The sequence below is a fragment of the Podarcis bocagei genome (genome assembly GCF_964188305.1).
Source record: "Podarcis bocagei genome assembly, chromosome: 3".
NCBI classification, from domain to species: Eukaryota; Metazoa; Chordata; class Lepidosauria; order Squamata; family Lacertidae; genus Podarcis; species Podarcis bocagei.
This window is the reverse complement of record NC_138127.1, coordinates 63571355-63588323: the sequence shown is the minus strand read 5'-3', so window position 1 is coordinate 63588323 and position 16969 is coordinate 63571355. Positions and strand designations below refer to the sequence as shown.

Sequence of the window (16969 nt, the reverse complement as noted above, 5' to 3'; positions counted from 1 at the left end):
CTTCCCCTTCCATAGCTACTACTGATTGAGAGTTCCTCTCTGTATATAATGAATAAACTTAGTAATGTTTAAGATAATGGCTTTGGACTATTAGTGACACATCTTTAGCATTCATTACTGTTATAGCCATGGTATTTGAAGGTTGTGTTTGTTTGTTTGTTTGTTTGTTTGTTTGTTTGAAGGAATCCGTTCTAGTGTCAAACTAGAGAAGTGTGTTTGAAAGCAATTGACCATGGAGAGTCTAAGCTTTATGAGAAATGTTCTCCCAAGCCATGTATTACGCGTCTGAAGGCCAGTCTTTGTAAATGTATAGTAGTATAGTAGAATAGCAGTAGCAGTATTGAGATTCTCATTTTAGTATCTTCTGTGGCTTCTTGACAGATGGTACAGGTGATAAAAGTCGCAATCCCTGCTACACAGGGACCCACCAATGTGACACAAATGCAGTTTGTCGTCCAGGAACAGGCAATCAGTTCACCTGTGAATGCTCTGTGGGCTTCCGAGGAAACGGACGTACATGTTATGGTATGAAAATATATCTCTTTAGGAAAAAATAAACTGACTTCCATAGAGTTTTCAAACAGCTGAACTCAAAGATGCTACAAGTGAATTCAGTTGGATATTTTCTTGGAACTTTGAGTTCAGCTGCTTGATACCAACATCACTATGAATCCATTAAAACATATCCATAGGACATCTTCCTAAGTGACTTATTATCTTTCCCTGAAACAGCGTCTAGCACAGAGCTTTCCTAACTGTGTGTCGCGACACGTTAGTATGTTGGCTGCAGTGTGTAGGTGTGTCACATGAACGCTCCCTGCACTCCTCCTGGGGCTGGAAAGGGGTTAGTTTAACCTCTGGTTGCTAGTAAAACTGAATTACTGAAAGACACACAAATTAATGAGGGTGCCTGAGCCCCACTTCAACAGACTTAAAGGAGGACTTGCCCATCTTTGAGGGAAAAGGAGGTGGGAGTGGTTTTGAACAGAAAAATAGCTGGAGAGGAAATAATATGGTAAAGGTAAAGGTACCCCTGACTGTTAAGTCCAGTCACAGAAGACTGTGGGGTTGCGCGCTCATCTCACTCTGTAGGCCAAGGGAGCTGGCGTTTGTCCGCAGACAGCTTCCGGGTCATGTGGCCAGCATGACTAAGCCGCTTCTGGCAAACCAGAGCAGTGCACGGAAATGTTGTTTACCTTTCCGCCAGAGTGGTACCTGTTTATCTACTTGCACTTGATGTGCTTTCGAACTGCTAGCTGGGCAGGAGCTGGGACCGAACAACGGGAGCTCACCCCATCGTGGGGATTCGAACTGCTGACCTTCTGATCGGCAAGCCCTAGGCTCTGTGGTTTAGACCACAGCGCCACCCACGTCCCTCAATAAAGTAGCCTAATTCCTCCACAGTTCCTCCCCTCAAGTTCACAGCATCCTGAGGCTACTTTATTAGAAATCAATTCAAATCAGGGGAATTTTTATCTACAACTGTGCATTGAATCTAGGTTGGACCATGTTGTTTCAATTCTAAATTACTGTACCAAGCTCTTAGGAATCAGTCAGGTACAAATGAATCAACATACCAAATGGCAGAGTAAGACACTGTGCACTTTATCACTTGTGCCTTGACATGTTACTTGTCAAATACTGAAATCCTGCAATCAGAGGAGATTCAGTTATTTTAATCTAGGCATTGGACTGCAGTCACATACAATAGCTTAGTTTAAACAGGCTTTCAATATATAACTTTACTTCAGCTAAAATAGATGCCTAAGTTATACATATGTCATGGCCTGCCCTTCAGGAATTATATTAGTGACCTCTGTATAATAACATTGCCTCTTTTTGTAGATATAGATGAATGCCAGGAGCAACCAACAGTGTGCGGTGACAATGCAGACTGTATTAATCAGCCAGGGACTTTCCGATGTGAGTGTCTAGAGGGATATCAGTTCTCAGCTGATGGGCGAATGTGTGTGGGTGAGTTTTAATTTTGGAAACTTTCTGTTATTGTTACTAGGAAACTGAGATCTGATGGAGAACATATCAAACAGAGGTTATTTTTTTAATACCTCCCTTAATTTGTTGGTTGTTTTTGTAAAAAAAAAAAGTTTGTTTATTTTATTTGAAAAATATCAGAAATGTAAAGAATGCTGTTCCTTGATTTGGGAAAGGCAATATTTAGGTTTTGTAAAGGATTATTATGGATAGGCACTGCAGGCTTGGTCTGCTTTGGACATCATCCAAAGCATGCATCTGGTTTAAGCTCAGCCAGGGCCCTTTTTAACTCATGCAAAGTACTTGTTCTCCCCCTCAGTAGGGATGCCAGGTCCTGACCTAAAGACTGCATGCTGTTCCAGGTCAGAAACTTAGCATCCTGGAACGGGCTCTCCCACTTTTGATCTGCATCACTGCAGCAGTCCATTCTCTCATCCACAACTTGCTATGGGTCAGAGATGTATCCTGCAATAGCAAACTATAGAGGAGGCTGGGATGATTAGGCTCTAGTTGTACAGAAACTGAAGATACCATTCCTAAATGCTTTTTCTGAATGTTATCCAGAAGCATTAAAGCAAGAGCCAACAGACTAGAGTCAGGAGAAGGCTACCCCACTTCTCCCTTGAATCACCAGGCAACTTTAAAAAAGTGAGCTATGAAGTACCGTATTTTTCGCCCCATAGGACGCACCTAGTTTTTTTGGGGGGAAATAAAGAAAAAAATTTATTTCCCCCCCCAGGTGCGGGGCTGGGGCGGGGGAAGCCTGAGCTTCCCCCGACCCCAGCCCCCAGAACAGGCTGTTATCCGCAAGCTGTGGGAGAGCTGCGCGAAGTCACACAGCTCTCCCACGGCTAGCGTAGAGCTGTGCGAAGCCCGAAGCTTGGGGCGTGCTGAGCTCAGCGCGCCCCAAGCTTCTGGGTGCAGGCAAGCTCTCCGCTAGCCGTGGGAGAGCTGCGTCTCCCACGGCTAGCGGATAGCTTCCTGAAGCCTGGAGAGAGAGAGGGGTCGGTGTGCACTGACCCCCCTCGCTCTCCAGGCTTCAGCGAAAGCCTGCATTCGCCCCATAGGACGCACACAAAATTTCCCTTCATTTTTGGAGGGGAAAAAGTGCATCCTATAGGGCGAAAAATACGGTATATGTAAACAAAACAACTCCCCCATGTGTGACATCACTTATATTCAGGGCTGTCTTGCCCATAGGTGCTAGGGGTGTGGGGCACCTGGGCGCTAGGCTCTCAGGGATGCCAGGCCAAGAGTTCGGGGCCTGAGAGTTGAGTCCAGGGAGGAGCCCACCCATCGGTCGGAGTGCTGTGATGGGCTCTTCTGCTGCAGGCGGCTCTGCGCCATTAGTTCGGGGGCAACTGAGCCAGTGAGACACTGAGGTGGCTGGCCGGCTCTGCCCTCCTCTGGGACTGGGCAACCTGGGGGGGGGGGCGTGCTGGGTGGATCTTTGCACCCCGGCACTGCATTTGCTTAAGACAGCCCTCCTTATAGTTCATATTTGAATACTGTGTTCTTTGCAACTGAGATTTCAAACATACATATTTGTATATATAAACGTATATTCATTTAAATCCGAAACCTTATTAAATCAATACCATTAAGATTTATTTATTTTTTACTTTTGGGCTGAGGAGAATAAGTTCTACAAGCCTGAGATAGCTATGCTGTCTTTTCCATTAATAGCATCCATTAATAGCATCCTATGTAAATAGTTTTGGTAAGGAGTACTGAGGGGAAGATGAAAGACTTGTAAGTGCAGCTGAGCCAATAATAAATGTCTTTAATATATGAAGACTGATAAAATACATGGCAAAGTTATGTAACATGAGAGGATTTGTGGAAGCTTTACACAGACAGCTTTGTAGGATGTGCCAAACAACTGTATCAAATCTTTCCTTTTTTGCATTTAGTTGTTTAAACATCTGTTTGAAGGAAATTTGAGCTTGAGACTACAGCAAAGCATTTCCTGAACGGTTTACTTTCTTTCTCTTTCCCCCAGAAGTAATTGGTTAGCTCACTCTTTTGCCAAAGATAGTGGATAACCTCTAATAGTCTGATTCTGTGCATGCTCACTTGGAAGAAAATTCACTTCTGCCTCTATGGTTAGGCAAAGTGAGGTGAGTGCCTCAGGCGGCAGATGTTGGGGGCAGAAGTAGCAAAACCCCTGCCTGTTCCCCCTAAGCCCCGTGACCATTTATCTCTTTTGGAGGACAGAGCTATACATGCGACATGGCATGTCTTGCCCCCTATTAAACAAGCCTGCAGCTTTAAGGTGTGGTGGAGAGGACATTTACTTCACCTTTAGTGTTAAAGTAAGATTTAGCTGCCAATTCTAGGACTGGCTTTACTATTAGATAGAATGAAGCAGCTGCCTTGAGCAGCACATAAAGCAAGGTGCAGAGCAGCAGTGAGGTGTTGTAAAACAGAGCTGTGTGTGCCTTAAAGGCAGATATTCTGAGGGTTTAGTCCTCAGAAGAACCGCTTTCATGAAATGAAAACTTGCAAAGCAAGCAACCAGTTCAATCTGAAGTACGTGTATGCTTAATATCCTGTATCTGAAACCTGTTCTGCCCCTCCCCCACACTTGGTGCCATTTTCATCTACACATGCAGCAGAGTAAGTTGACCCAGAATAGTACCAATTCAGATGGCAGATGGGAGAATGACAGTGCTGAATGCTTTCCCATGTAGAACAGTCCCTGCAAATAAAAACCTAGCATATTTGGAAGAGGGATGCTAGCCTAACCATTACCTTCTATGCTGTTACTATTTTTTTTTTTATTTTTTACATAAGTAAAAAGTGACCTTTCCCCATCTGGCATGGTGGTGTGCCTCGAGATTTTTTTCATGAAACAAGTGTGCCTTTGCCCAAAAAAGGTTGGGAAACACTTCCATAGAGCAAGCTGTGAAGGCTACTTTAGGCATTATTAGCAATTTTTAAAAAATCAGAATCAAACAAGGCTCCCCTTTTCAGTAAAAATGAAATTTTAATTTAAAAATTTACATGAATTTTAGATTTAAGAATGGTAGAAATATTTTTATTTCTAACATGTTTTGAATACAGAGTATAGAGTTATCTTAAATCCCAGATGTCAAAACCTAGCAGTGACTTGTTCAGTTTGGTATTGTTTTGTATTTGTTTAGAACTCATGCATCTGCCAATGTTTTTATATCTTACTGAGCTCCTGATGTGATTGCCAAATTACAATCTTTGGTCATCTTTGGCTTAGTTTTTAGTAAGATAGTAAATCATTCTCTGTGTGAGCAGCATTTGCGAGAGGCCTCTAGTGTTTTATTATCCTTGCAAATGTTGTCATTGTAGATAATTTCATTTCACAGCACCAGCCTCGGTTTGAGGGGAGGGGAGGAAGGGAAGTGCTGATATTAAGGTATTCAAACCTCTTGATTAGAAACCTTGCCAGCCTGCCAGCCAGAATGACAGTGCTTATCCCAGTAGCTTTTGAGATCATCGATCTTCTGGCTGTTCCATTGGGATTTGGAGGAATTGTGTTGCAGTGACTTCAGTCTTTCCTGGAGGTTCAGGTGCAGATGGTGGTGCTTGGTCGTTTGTTTCATCCCTTAGCCATTGGCCTATGGGGTGCCTTAGAGTGTTATCTTGTCCCTCATGCTGTTAAACTGGGGAGGAACTTGTTTCATTTAAATTACTCCCTAGTCCTTAAATGTATTTTAGAGGAAGGCTTGACAGGCTCTGGCTTTCCGCATTCTACTCAGGGTGGCCACAGTAAGAAAGGTAGCCCTGCCAGAATCTTGTTTCTCTTTCAGGTCCTTCCCCTTTCAGTTTTGTGCAATATCCTTACCTCTTGGTAATGCCTTCTTAATAGGTTTATGTTTTTGCTCTAAATGGCCCAGGTTAACCTCCTTGTTGTAATATAAAGCCAGCTTGGATTTATAGTGGTCCCTCACTTACCTACGTATTTTGATGCCTTTCAGCTTCAGCAAATGTCTGTAGGCTCTTCTGGTTTGCATGAGGCTAAACAATCTGAAGCTTAATCCAGATAAGATGGAAGTATTGTGGATAGGGAAACCCAACAATCTTGGATGGTAGAATTCAACCAATCATTGATGGGGAGGTCAGACCTTACTATGGTCATTCAGGCATTAACAACTTCCAAAAGTGACTACTGCAATTTTCTCTCTTTGGGATGCCTTTGAAGGTAGCTCAGAAACCACAGTTGGTGCAGAATACATCTGGCTTGTTTTTGGCCTGGCCAATTAGATTATATCATGCTGATACTTCACCAGTTGCCAGTACAATTCGAAGACAAGTTAAAGTACTAGTGAAAACCTTTAAAGCTCTAAATGGTTTGGGATCAGGTTAGAGTCCACTTGCACCCATACCAGCCCTACTCATATCCTAAGACCTATGAAAGAAGGCATGTTGAGATGCCCAACAGTAAAAGCTATTTGGCTGGTGGGCATAAGGAACAGGGCCTTTTCTGCAGAGGCCTCCCATTTATAAAACTCAATTCCACAAGAAATCAGGAAGGCCCCTTTCACTGAACTCTTTTTTAAAAAAAGCTCTAAAGACATACTTCTTTAGAATGGTCTTTGGGAATGAAAATGTCAAGTTGGCACCTCAGTTAGACTGGCTGGACCAGGTGTACAATGCTGGCTTTATGATACTTTAGTCTATGTTTGTAACCAGTCTCTTATTGTAATCAGAATCAGTAGTCTTACTACTGTATTTTAATTATCGTTGTTGATGTATTTTAGTGATTGTAAAATGCTTTGTGAGATGATGGTTCTGAAGAGCAGTATATAAGTCATTTTAATAAAATCAATTGCCCACCCTGGGCCCCTTTGGGAGAAAGCATGGGATATAAATTAAACTAATTAATTTAAAATAATAATAGCAACTATAACAGTAATAATAATACAGTATTGCACTATGAAAATGTATGCTCTATTTCTGGGTTTGATTATTTTTTCTACTGAACCATATGGAGTAGATTAAACTTCCAGAATCTAAATTTTGCGCACAATGGGCAATACTTGTAGTATTCATTTTCTTCCTGAGAAATTCTGAAGCATTGTTGTCTAGTTCAAACAATGGAGGGAAGTAAAAAAAACTAATAAGGGTTTGAAGAAGTAGGGTTGGTGGAGGGATTGTGGGAAAAATTTGACTCGAGAGAAAGCACAATGGAAGAAAACACAGATTTAATAATGAGAGAATGGTTAGCTGATAAGCTCATGTAGAGTGAGGGGAAAACATAAAAAATGAATAAGGGGAGCTGAGTGAAGAGATCAGCTGAAGAACAGGACTTGCATCTTGAAGGTTGTGTAATTAACTAACTGAAGGGGCTATGAGGAAGAAAGGCCAGCAATTAGAAGTTTATTCATGTCCCCATACATCAAGGAAAGTGCAAATTTTGTTGCCACTGAAGAGCAAAAAAACAAGAGAAAGAAGTAATCTTCCCTGTCTCCTAGGCATGTAGTTTGGGGAACAGGCCATTTCCTTTGTGTATAATGGTCTGTTCCTCACCGCATGCCCAGGAGACAGGGAGGATAACTTGTACAGTTGACAAGGATGGGTGGAAGAGAGCTGTTAGGTGAAAATAATAATATTTATGGCTTTGCAACAAAAGTATTAGTGGGGAAGACATTAAGGAGGAATGATTATATATAGGATAGCACAGAAGTGTAACCTTATGTAGAATTGTGAGCAAGCCTTATAAAAAGGTGGTCACTGAACAGCTGCATGTGACTGAACACACTAAAAGAAAGTTTGAGAAATCCATGGCTTAAAGGGAGTGAAAGAAATGACAAGGAAAAGTAACTGGCGGAGTAGGACCGCCAGATGACTAACAAACCCAAAGACCCAAGTGAGAAAGCGTTGAAACTGTAATAGATTTGAAGGACAAAATACAATTTAACTACTGGTGGCAATAGGATTGTCTGGGGAAACCCCAAACAGCTTTCAAGTAATGCTTGGGCTGTTCACAATTAGTGTGATTTCCACACCCAGTTTTCAGTGTGCTGTAATGTAAAATGTTATCTCTTCTTAGCGTAGTGTTAGTTTTTATGCTAGAACTAACTGAAAATGTTAGTTCTAGTTTTATTTTTGTTTCATTCGCATTTCCCTCTGTTAAAAAAATCTTAAAGTGAGTGTTCCTACCTTGCAGCTATTGAACGTGTCGTCAATCATTGTGTGACGGGAACACACACTTGTGACATCCCTCAGCGTGCCCGCTGCATATACTCTGGTGGCTCTTCTTATATCTGTGCATGTCTACCAGGCTTCTCTGGGGATGGACGTTCCTGCGAGGGTAAGTGGCACCATGGAACCCCCCCCCCTTCTGTCTTGTCCTTGGAGGCCTTTGTACAGCTTGGTTATCTGATCCTCAATAATTTGTTTTGGCTTTTTTGCTTTCTGTAACAATTTTTTGAGTTGGGAATCTAAAACCAGAATAAAGCAGAGTTTCCACACTGTCTTCGCTACACACATTTTCTCCACATTTTAATCTTTTCTAAAAACCTCTTTTTACTAGTGTTGTTTGCTGGCATTCATATGGAAGTGTTGTTATTGCGTGTCAAGGTCCCCAAGCCACCCCCCAAATAACTCACAACGCACACTTAATTTTTGTTTAAGGTTTTTGGCATAATTTTGGCCACAACTTTATTTAAATACAAAACCGTGAGTAGTTGTTTAGGCATTGGTTAAGACTATCTGTCCCCCCGCCTGGGGACAGAACTGACTTCCGGGCACCACCGAAAGACAGTGCGGGAAAACAAGTCGGGGAGAAATGGAGCTGAGTCACAGACCCTCAATTCTCATCCGCATGCTCTCTGAAGGCTTGCCGGCCCTAGTCCCATTCCAGGGATTGGACGAAAAGATGGCAAGCCCCAGGATTCCTTTAACGGAATTCCCTTTTCGCAGCAACCATGGAAGGGCAGGCCCAGCCTATCCTAACCCCTCCTCCACCAATTTATAACCAATGCCTAACCGCAGCCTTACAAGTTGTGACGATTTGCTACGCAGTAGGCAAAAACCAAATGGCCCAGCCAATCAGCCAGATGGACAAAATTCCTACCAGGCCCCTGCCCCAACGGCAGACGACCCCATGACAGGCATAGCAAGGTCAATGCAACAACCCCTTACTCAAGGGCGGGTGGGCGGGTGATCCGTTGCACGCAGCAGAGAGAAAGCTCCAGGCTGCGTGCAGAGTATTTAAACATTTTACCCCTCCCACCAAAATTGCAACATAACTTTTACCCCAGCAACCCAGTGAACCAATCACTGCCCCAGGTCATCTTTAGAGACCCTGCCTGGTAACAGAGGGGTGGCTCAGCAGACCCCACCGCAACACGTACTCTCCATGAAGGAGAACACGCTTTCCCAAATGCATGTGACTATCCTAAATCGCAGAAATAAACAAATCGATAGCGATAATATCCATGTTTACGAGATGCATCTTAAATTGTCAGCATCCTCATTTGCATATCAACAGTTAAAAGATTTCTGATCTTTAGTGTACCATTTATAAAGCTCATCTGACCGCACATATCATAAAGTAATCTTTTAGTGGAAATGCACCGCAATGCACAGTGTTGTTTCCCCAAGCTACCTATGTCACATTGAGTCCTTTCCTCTCATAACATGGTTGTCCTAGTTTAGGTTACCCTAGTTTAGCACATGGTATGCTGTGTCCAATAGATTATCTCCTTGTCTTTTTGGCAGTCTGGTTGGCTTGCTATGATTCTATGCTTTGGAACCAACTGCCCAAGCTACAATCTGTTCATGTATAAAACATTGCTTATGAAACTCAAAACATCAGTTATTTGAATGGTGAGTCACTGGACACTTAAACTCATTAGATCATTAAACATTGACCAATGTGCGTGGTCATAGCTGCCCAACATCTTGGCTGAATGAGATGTTTGTTTCATGGTAGCGTATGAAACAGGGTGCAGGTCCAGATCCTTGAAACAGAGGACTTAAGTCTGGCCTACATGCATATTTTTCAGTTCCTTAAAAGGAGTGCAACTTATAATATGGTCTTTCTTTCCTTTTCTTTTATAGATGAAGATGAATGTAAGCTGAGCCGCTGTCATCCGGATGCTTACTGCTATAACACACAAGGGTCCTTCAGCTGCCAGTGTAAGGCAGGTTATCGTGGGGATGGTTTCCAGTGTGTGACAGGAGGTAAATAAATGTTCTTTTCTAAAAATCCTAGCAGAAGCAATCTGTTGAAAGACAGCATGGTGGAATGCCATTAAATGAACAGAAGTTGTTTAACAACTGTGTACTCTGATTTTTAAAAAACCTGAATTATTTGATCAAGCAGTGATTATTTAATATGGCACTTTCCATAGTTTATCAAGATTCTCTTTTTACTTTAAGACTTTTTACAGTTAAATCCTTTATATGTCAACTCAGAAATAAGGCCTATTGAATTTAATGAGATATATTCTGAAGTGAGTATAGGATTTCAGTTGGGAATCACATGTTTTTGAAAATTAAGCCTTGCATAAATTCTGGCTTTTTTTCTGAGTTAAATATCTCCTTTGTCAGCTTATTATTTTAGCTAATACATACTGAATTTTTGTGTAAGGAGCACTAAGAGCTATGTAATCTAATCTGATCAGTTGGTGCAATAGAAAATATTCCATGCTACTTATAAGACTATCACATTCACTCCAGAAAGATGAGTGTTCTCTCTTCCATTTTGCTATTTGTTTTGCTGAAAAATGCTATCTTTCCTCTACTGTGAACCTGTTTGGAAGTAATGCTGTAATTTTGCTTTGCATTGTTTTGCTAATTATGTTAGATTTCCTTTTGGGTTGTAACTTCATTATTTTGAATTAAGATTGTGTTATCATATGGGTTTCCTTCTCTGAATGAGGAACCATGGGCATAAATCAGAATAGGGCATTAGGTTTTGGTTTTGTTTGCATTGTGTTGTGCATATTTATAATTGGTCTGCAAATCAATAAATCAATAAATAAAGCACATGACTGCTCGAAGGATCATGCCTGGAACATGGGGTGCTGGATGTTGAATTTTGGAGAAAGAGACAATGTCCTTTTTCATGTGAGAGGTAAGTATAGATAGAAAGGAAGGAGGTGATTTCAAGGGAAGAGAGAGGATGCTTTCCCCCCTAATTCCTATCCCTTTCTGACAGATGAAAGTTGTGATATGTAGTGGTAGACAAATAGCCCGCAGCATGTGTGTAATAATAATCTAGCATAGCAATCTATACACCCATAATAGGTATGTTATTTCTTGGTCCAATAGAAGGATACAAAGCAAAGTTGGCCATAAGTAATTAGGTTTGAGGGATTCAGATAAAATTAGGTTCTATTCTTCGTTACACAAATTTTCACTTCTTTGGAATGTCAACAGAAGGATACAAAGCAAAGTTGGCCATAAGTAATTAGGTTTGAGGGATTCAGATAAAATTAGGTTCTATTCTTCGTTACACAAATTTTCACTTCTTTGGAATGTCAACAGCAGTCTTATAAACCGACAGTCCTATACTAGAGTACCTAGGATCAGATATAAGTTGATTTCTACAGGTGGAATGCAACAGCTGGTATGTTGCCAGTGCCCAAATTAAGCATGAACATGGCACTGTCACAGAATCAGTCCTATGGAGTACTCCGTTGGTAAGAATTTCTGTCAGCTGCTCATTGATGCTCTGGACGCTGAGGATGGGAAAGAGAGAGGCCCTGTATGGCCCTATTTTCACAGCAGCCTAACAGCTTTTCTGTCCCAGTAGAAGAAAGAAAACCTGTTCCTGTCTCTTTCAACATGTTTGGGTTTTGTAGTTAAGGAATAGAACATAGTGTTTCATCTGGGAAGAGCCATCTAACTTCGCCTTGCTAACTATTTACTACAGTGGTACCTCTGGTTAAGAACTCAATTAGTTCCGGAGGTCCATTCTTAACCTGAAACTGTTCTTAACCTGAGGTACCACTTTAGCTAATGGGGCCTCCCACCATTGCCGCACTGCCACCGCGCGATTTCTGTTCTCATCCTGAAGCATAGTTCTTAACCCGAGGGACTATTTCTGGGTTAGTGCAGTCTGTAACCTGAAGCGTCTGTAACCTGAAGCATCTGTAACCTGAGGTACCACTGCATTTTGCTGCAGTCATAAATGTCACTGAAGCTATTGTGGGCCTATGAGACTATATGTTCTACAGCGTCTGTGTTGTCAACACACACACACACACACACACACACACACACACTTCATATATTCAGGTACCACTTTCAGCATCTCTAAATTTAAGCTAGGGAATTTTATTCTGCAAATACAGTACTGCAATAGTTTTTACACAGCAAATCTGCTCCTTGAAGTAGCTGTGGAAGTTGCCTGCAATTTTACATACGTTCATCACATAGCCGGCTTGTTAGCAATAGAGTTCCTGGTGTAAGCAGCGGCATTCCAGCAGCTACGAAGAATGTCTGTACTTCATTATTCCCTCACGCTCCATTGTTTCATTACAAAAAGAAACAGATGTCCAAAACTTGTCACCCCTTCATCTCCCGTAGATTGTGTTTACCAAACAGAAACAAACTCTCTGGCTAGGGACTATGACCAATAAAAATAATTCACTGAAATTGTTAATGTGGGTAATCTAGTTCACATTGGAAATGTACTGGTGGCAAAAGTCCGTACAGTGGTGCCCCGCAAGACGAATGCCTCGCAAGATGGAAAACTCGCTAGACGAAAGAGTTTTCCGTTTTGGAGGTGCTTCGCAAAACGAATCTCCTATGGGCTTGCTTCGCAAGACGAAAATGTCTTGCGAGTTCCTGCGGGTTTTCCCCCCTTCCCCCCCTTTTCTAAGCCGCTAAGCCGCTTATCAGCTGATCCGATAAGCCGATAAGCCGCTAAAAGCCGCTAACAGCGCTAATCCGCTAATCCGTCAATGGGCTTGCTTCGCAAGACGAAAAAACCGCTAGACGAAGAGAATCACGGAACGGATTCTTTTCGTCTTGCGAGGCACCACTGTATCTTGTTTGTAGCACTCCATGACCGAAGCAGCATTAAATGGATTTCACTAACAGCCTCCTAATGGTGAGGTGTTAATCTGCCTTTCTTTGAAACCACATAGGAGCATCACCTAAAACACAAAAGACTTTTTGGGGTAACCTTCAGCTACCTGATCACAGGTGGTGGTGGGGAATAGACTGGATTGGTGCACACATTGTGGACATTGTGTGTAGCATATGGTGGCTGAACTTGGCAGTTGTGCCCATACCATAGCAAAATATAAACAGTAAAATCCCGTGGTAGCATTAAAGTTGTCCAGTATACATGGCAAGTCACTTCAGAGAACCTGCTCACTATGTGATGACAGCTAGAGAATGGAGTGTTTTTTAAATGCCATCTGTGTAGTGGTTGTTGCATGTCCCTGTCCCACTGTTTGTTTAAAACATTTGCTACAGCCTTAGTAAATGCATTGTGGCTTAGATTTTGGCTTGCCTAAACAATGGGATGAATCCTGCCCCTCCTGCTCCAGCAGCTTCTAAAATCAGTATTCTGACGTTTTACTTTCTAGCACCATTTCAACTGCTACTGATTATACAATAACAAAGCTGGAGCTTTTCCAGTTCACAAGGCCTGCAGTAACCCAAGAAACCACATTAATGGATACAGCACATTTTAGGAGCCCTTTCTACGGCTCTGAAGTGCTTCTGGGCTGCCCTTGTGCTTGCTCTAACATTCTACAGAGGGTCGCATGGGGCTCTCCTGCCCCACACCAGGCTCATTTCTGCTAAACCATTGGCGGTACAAAGGGCAAGAATTGAAAATGTCATTGGGTGTGCAACTGTCTTACTGACACTTAGGATTAGATGCAAGGGGACAGAGAGGGTATACGCTGTGCTGGTGCAGGTTGGCTGCACATTTGCAACTGTCTGCATAACTGTGGTTGCAGAAAAGCAGCATTTGCAGCTGGGTCTTCATTGCCTGACTTTGTTATCCAGACAGCTGTGTTATAAAGTTTCTGTGCACCTACAGTGCTTGCACAGTGTTAAGTGAGAAACCACCTCCCACAACTTATTGAAAATGGATAGGAGTTCATCTCCCTGCACCTGATCACTCCAAAGTTCTGGCCAGCTGCCATTTCTAATGCAACCTGTATGAGCTCCACTCCACCTTTCAGAACTCAGGGGCAGCAAATTTGGCTAATATATGTTGGCTAGAATCACTTGTATGTAGAACATCATAGAAATGAGATGTAAGATTCACCTTTTTTCTTTTTGTTTTGTTTCTTATTTACAGAACAAGAAAAGACAAAATGTCAGCGTGAACAAGAACAAAGTGTGGCTTTTGGTCCAAGAGGAGCCAGGCCAGTTGGCTTCTTTGTTCCTCAGTGTGATGTCTATGGGAATTATTTGCCAACTCAATGCCACTCCAGCACTGGATATTGCTGGTGTGTAGACCGAGATGGGAATGAGATTGATGGTACCAGAAGTGGTCCAGGGATTCGACCTCCATGTAAGTTACGTTGCACCTAAGCCATTAAGCTACTGCAACAATTTTCCTCATTCAGATGCTGTTTTATTGGGCTCATAATTCAGACATATTCCTCTCATACAGTTCTGTTCCATTGTTTCATATGTGCTTATGCTGATATGCTGTTCTTGCTATTAAGCCATGTTCAAAGTGGTGACATAATGAAGCAAGCAATAGCTCTTATAGCCTTCTAAATAAATCAAAAAAATGTTTCTAGCCTGCTTGCCCACAGTATGACTCTGTTAGTCATGTTGGTTCCCCCCCTGCCCCCCCCAAAAAAGGGCAGCAAGCCAGAGCTATCAGCAGTGACTTGCAAATTATATGGTGATATTCATAAGCAGAAAGGATGTTTATACAATTAATAGTGTGGCATTCCTGTAATGTGTTCCATATGGAGGCACCTTTTAGAGTACCCAAACTACAACTGATCCACGGTACAGTTACTAGGTGCTGATTGTTGTAGGATGCACGAAGCACATAATACCAGTTGTACAATATTGTCACTGGCTTCCAGGCCGTGGCCCTCAAATTATGCTGACACTGGGCCTGTCCTTTCTGGTTTTATTAATATGTAAGTTAGAACCATGGACAATAAGGGAAATAATTTCAATATTTGGTGGTGCAACATGAGCAGCAGGAATGAGACGCAGCCCTAAAGGAAAGTAATATAGAAGTCTCTGCCTTATAATTGGTTGTTCTTTATACCCATAAAACATGATCCTGATCCTGGTAAGGCTAAGCACTTCTAAAACCTCATGAGTTTCATTGAAAGAGACGTGCAGTATAATTCTGTGCACCTTTATTCATAAGCAAGTGCATAGATGTCAGTGCGTTTCAGGGCTGGCCCAATATATTTTGGCACCTGAGGCAAACCATAAAATGACACCTCCCCACGAGAGATGCATCCCTTGGAGGCCAGATCTGATGCCCCTTTGGATCCTGCAGCCTGAGGCAGCTGCCTTGCCTTGCCTCATGAGTGGGCTGACCCTGGTGAGTCCTAAGCAATGTTGCATAGGATTGCCATCTCAAGCATGTGCTTAACATTTGAAATATGTAGCACTTAAATGTGCTAAGCATTGGCTGGATTGTATCCAGTTTATATTAGCGTAATCTTGCCTTGCAGATGCAGTTTGACCTTATTGTGTTTGCGCAATCTTGACTGCCTGTGTTTTCTATCATTTGTCAACAAGGTCTGGGCACAGTTGCTCCTCCTGTTACAGTTGGACCCTCTGTAAAACCAGATACCATTCCTCTGCCTCCAGGAACACACTTACTCATTGCTCAGAGTGGAAAGATTGACCATGTCCCCCTGGATGGGAATGACATGAGGAAATCAGATGCAAAAGCTTTGCTGTATGTGCCAGTAAGTATCCCCTGAAGTTGATGTAATAATTTGCATTAGTGAAAACTGAGGATTTTAGCTGAAGAGTTATACTACAGAAAAAAATAACACTTCAAATCAATATCAGGAACAGTCACATGGCTTAATATCCTTTGGGTTTTGCTGCTGATTTTCCTTTCTTACTGATGCTTTGTTTTTATTTTTTACTTTAGATTAGGCTGCAGCTGCTGAGAAAGGGGGGGGGGATAAAGATTCTGAAATCTTGAAACTGGGGTCACAATTCTTTTCGTATTAACAAAGAGAGGTCCCCAAAGAAATGTGTTGCACAATATTTTTACAGCCTTCTCCGCTTCAGTGATAGCGTCTCAGGACTATTATAAACAAACTTGTACTGTATTTATAGCAAATTTTATTGGCTTTCTAAGCAAGTCAAAACTCCATCAAACTTTCCAGTGTTTTAAACATTGTTCGACATTCTTAAATTTTAGTTGCTCATCCTGGCTGGCTATAATAGTTTATGTGGGTTTTAAACATTCTCCACTGAGCTCCCCCTTTATCTTCCTGTCCTTGATATTCTCTTCTTCCTTCTGCTGTAGATTTTATAATATATCCTGATAACTTCCTGTGCTCTGGTCAGGCTTCTATACTCTTCCATGTGTTTCTTTTCCAGCTGTTTCCTTATGCCTGACACCAGTGGGCAAGTAAGTCTGTTTCCCACTTTCCACCTTCTCTTACTGTTGAATGAAGTCCTTTGCTATGCAATGTCTCTCTAATTTTGCCACTTGTCTTTTGATTCTTGCACTTTTTTATCCATAGTGATTTCACACTGCACATGTCCCCTGTTCATTCTTAGTATTCTAATTAGATATTCTAGTTGTATTTGTGGGTATTTCTCCCATCCTGTTGTGGGAGTTGCATATGAGAGTAGCCAAAAGATGCAAGGAAACATAGTGGAGGTTGAATGATGCAAAGTTGTAACAGTGACAAGTTTGGATATGTAAGGACAGGAAATGACAACTGTAATTACAATGAAATCGGGGGAGGGGAAAAAATCTCTACAACATTAGAATTCCTACAAGCAAAACTGAGGATAGTGAAACTAAAATAAGTTTGTGCCAATATAAACATGTGCACATGATTCTGTTTGA

The 16969-nt window shown here is 41.9% G+C and overlaps 1 protein-coding gene across 1 annotated transcript in view; it reads left to right on the top strand.

The window, feature by feature from the left end:
* The window catches only part of NID1 (nidogen 1), a 54514-nt gene that overhangs the window by 22604 nt on the left and 14941 nt on the right, over positions 1–16969 (top strand). The window contains exons 9-14 of the mRNA XM_081186204.1: positions 382–525; positions 1846–1974; positions 8138–8281; positions 10036–10158; positions 14246–14461; positions 15670–15842. Of these exons, the coding sequence (XP_081042330.1) occupies positions 382–525; positions 1846–1974; positions 8138–8281; positions 10036–10158; positions 14246–14461; positions 15670–15842 (929 nt within the window). The remainder of the gene's footprint in view (positions 1–381; positions 526–1845; positions 1975–8137; positions 8282–10035; positions 10159–14245; positions 14462–15669; positions 15843–16969) is intronic.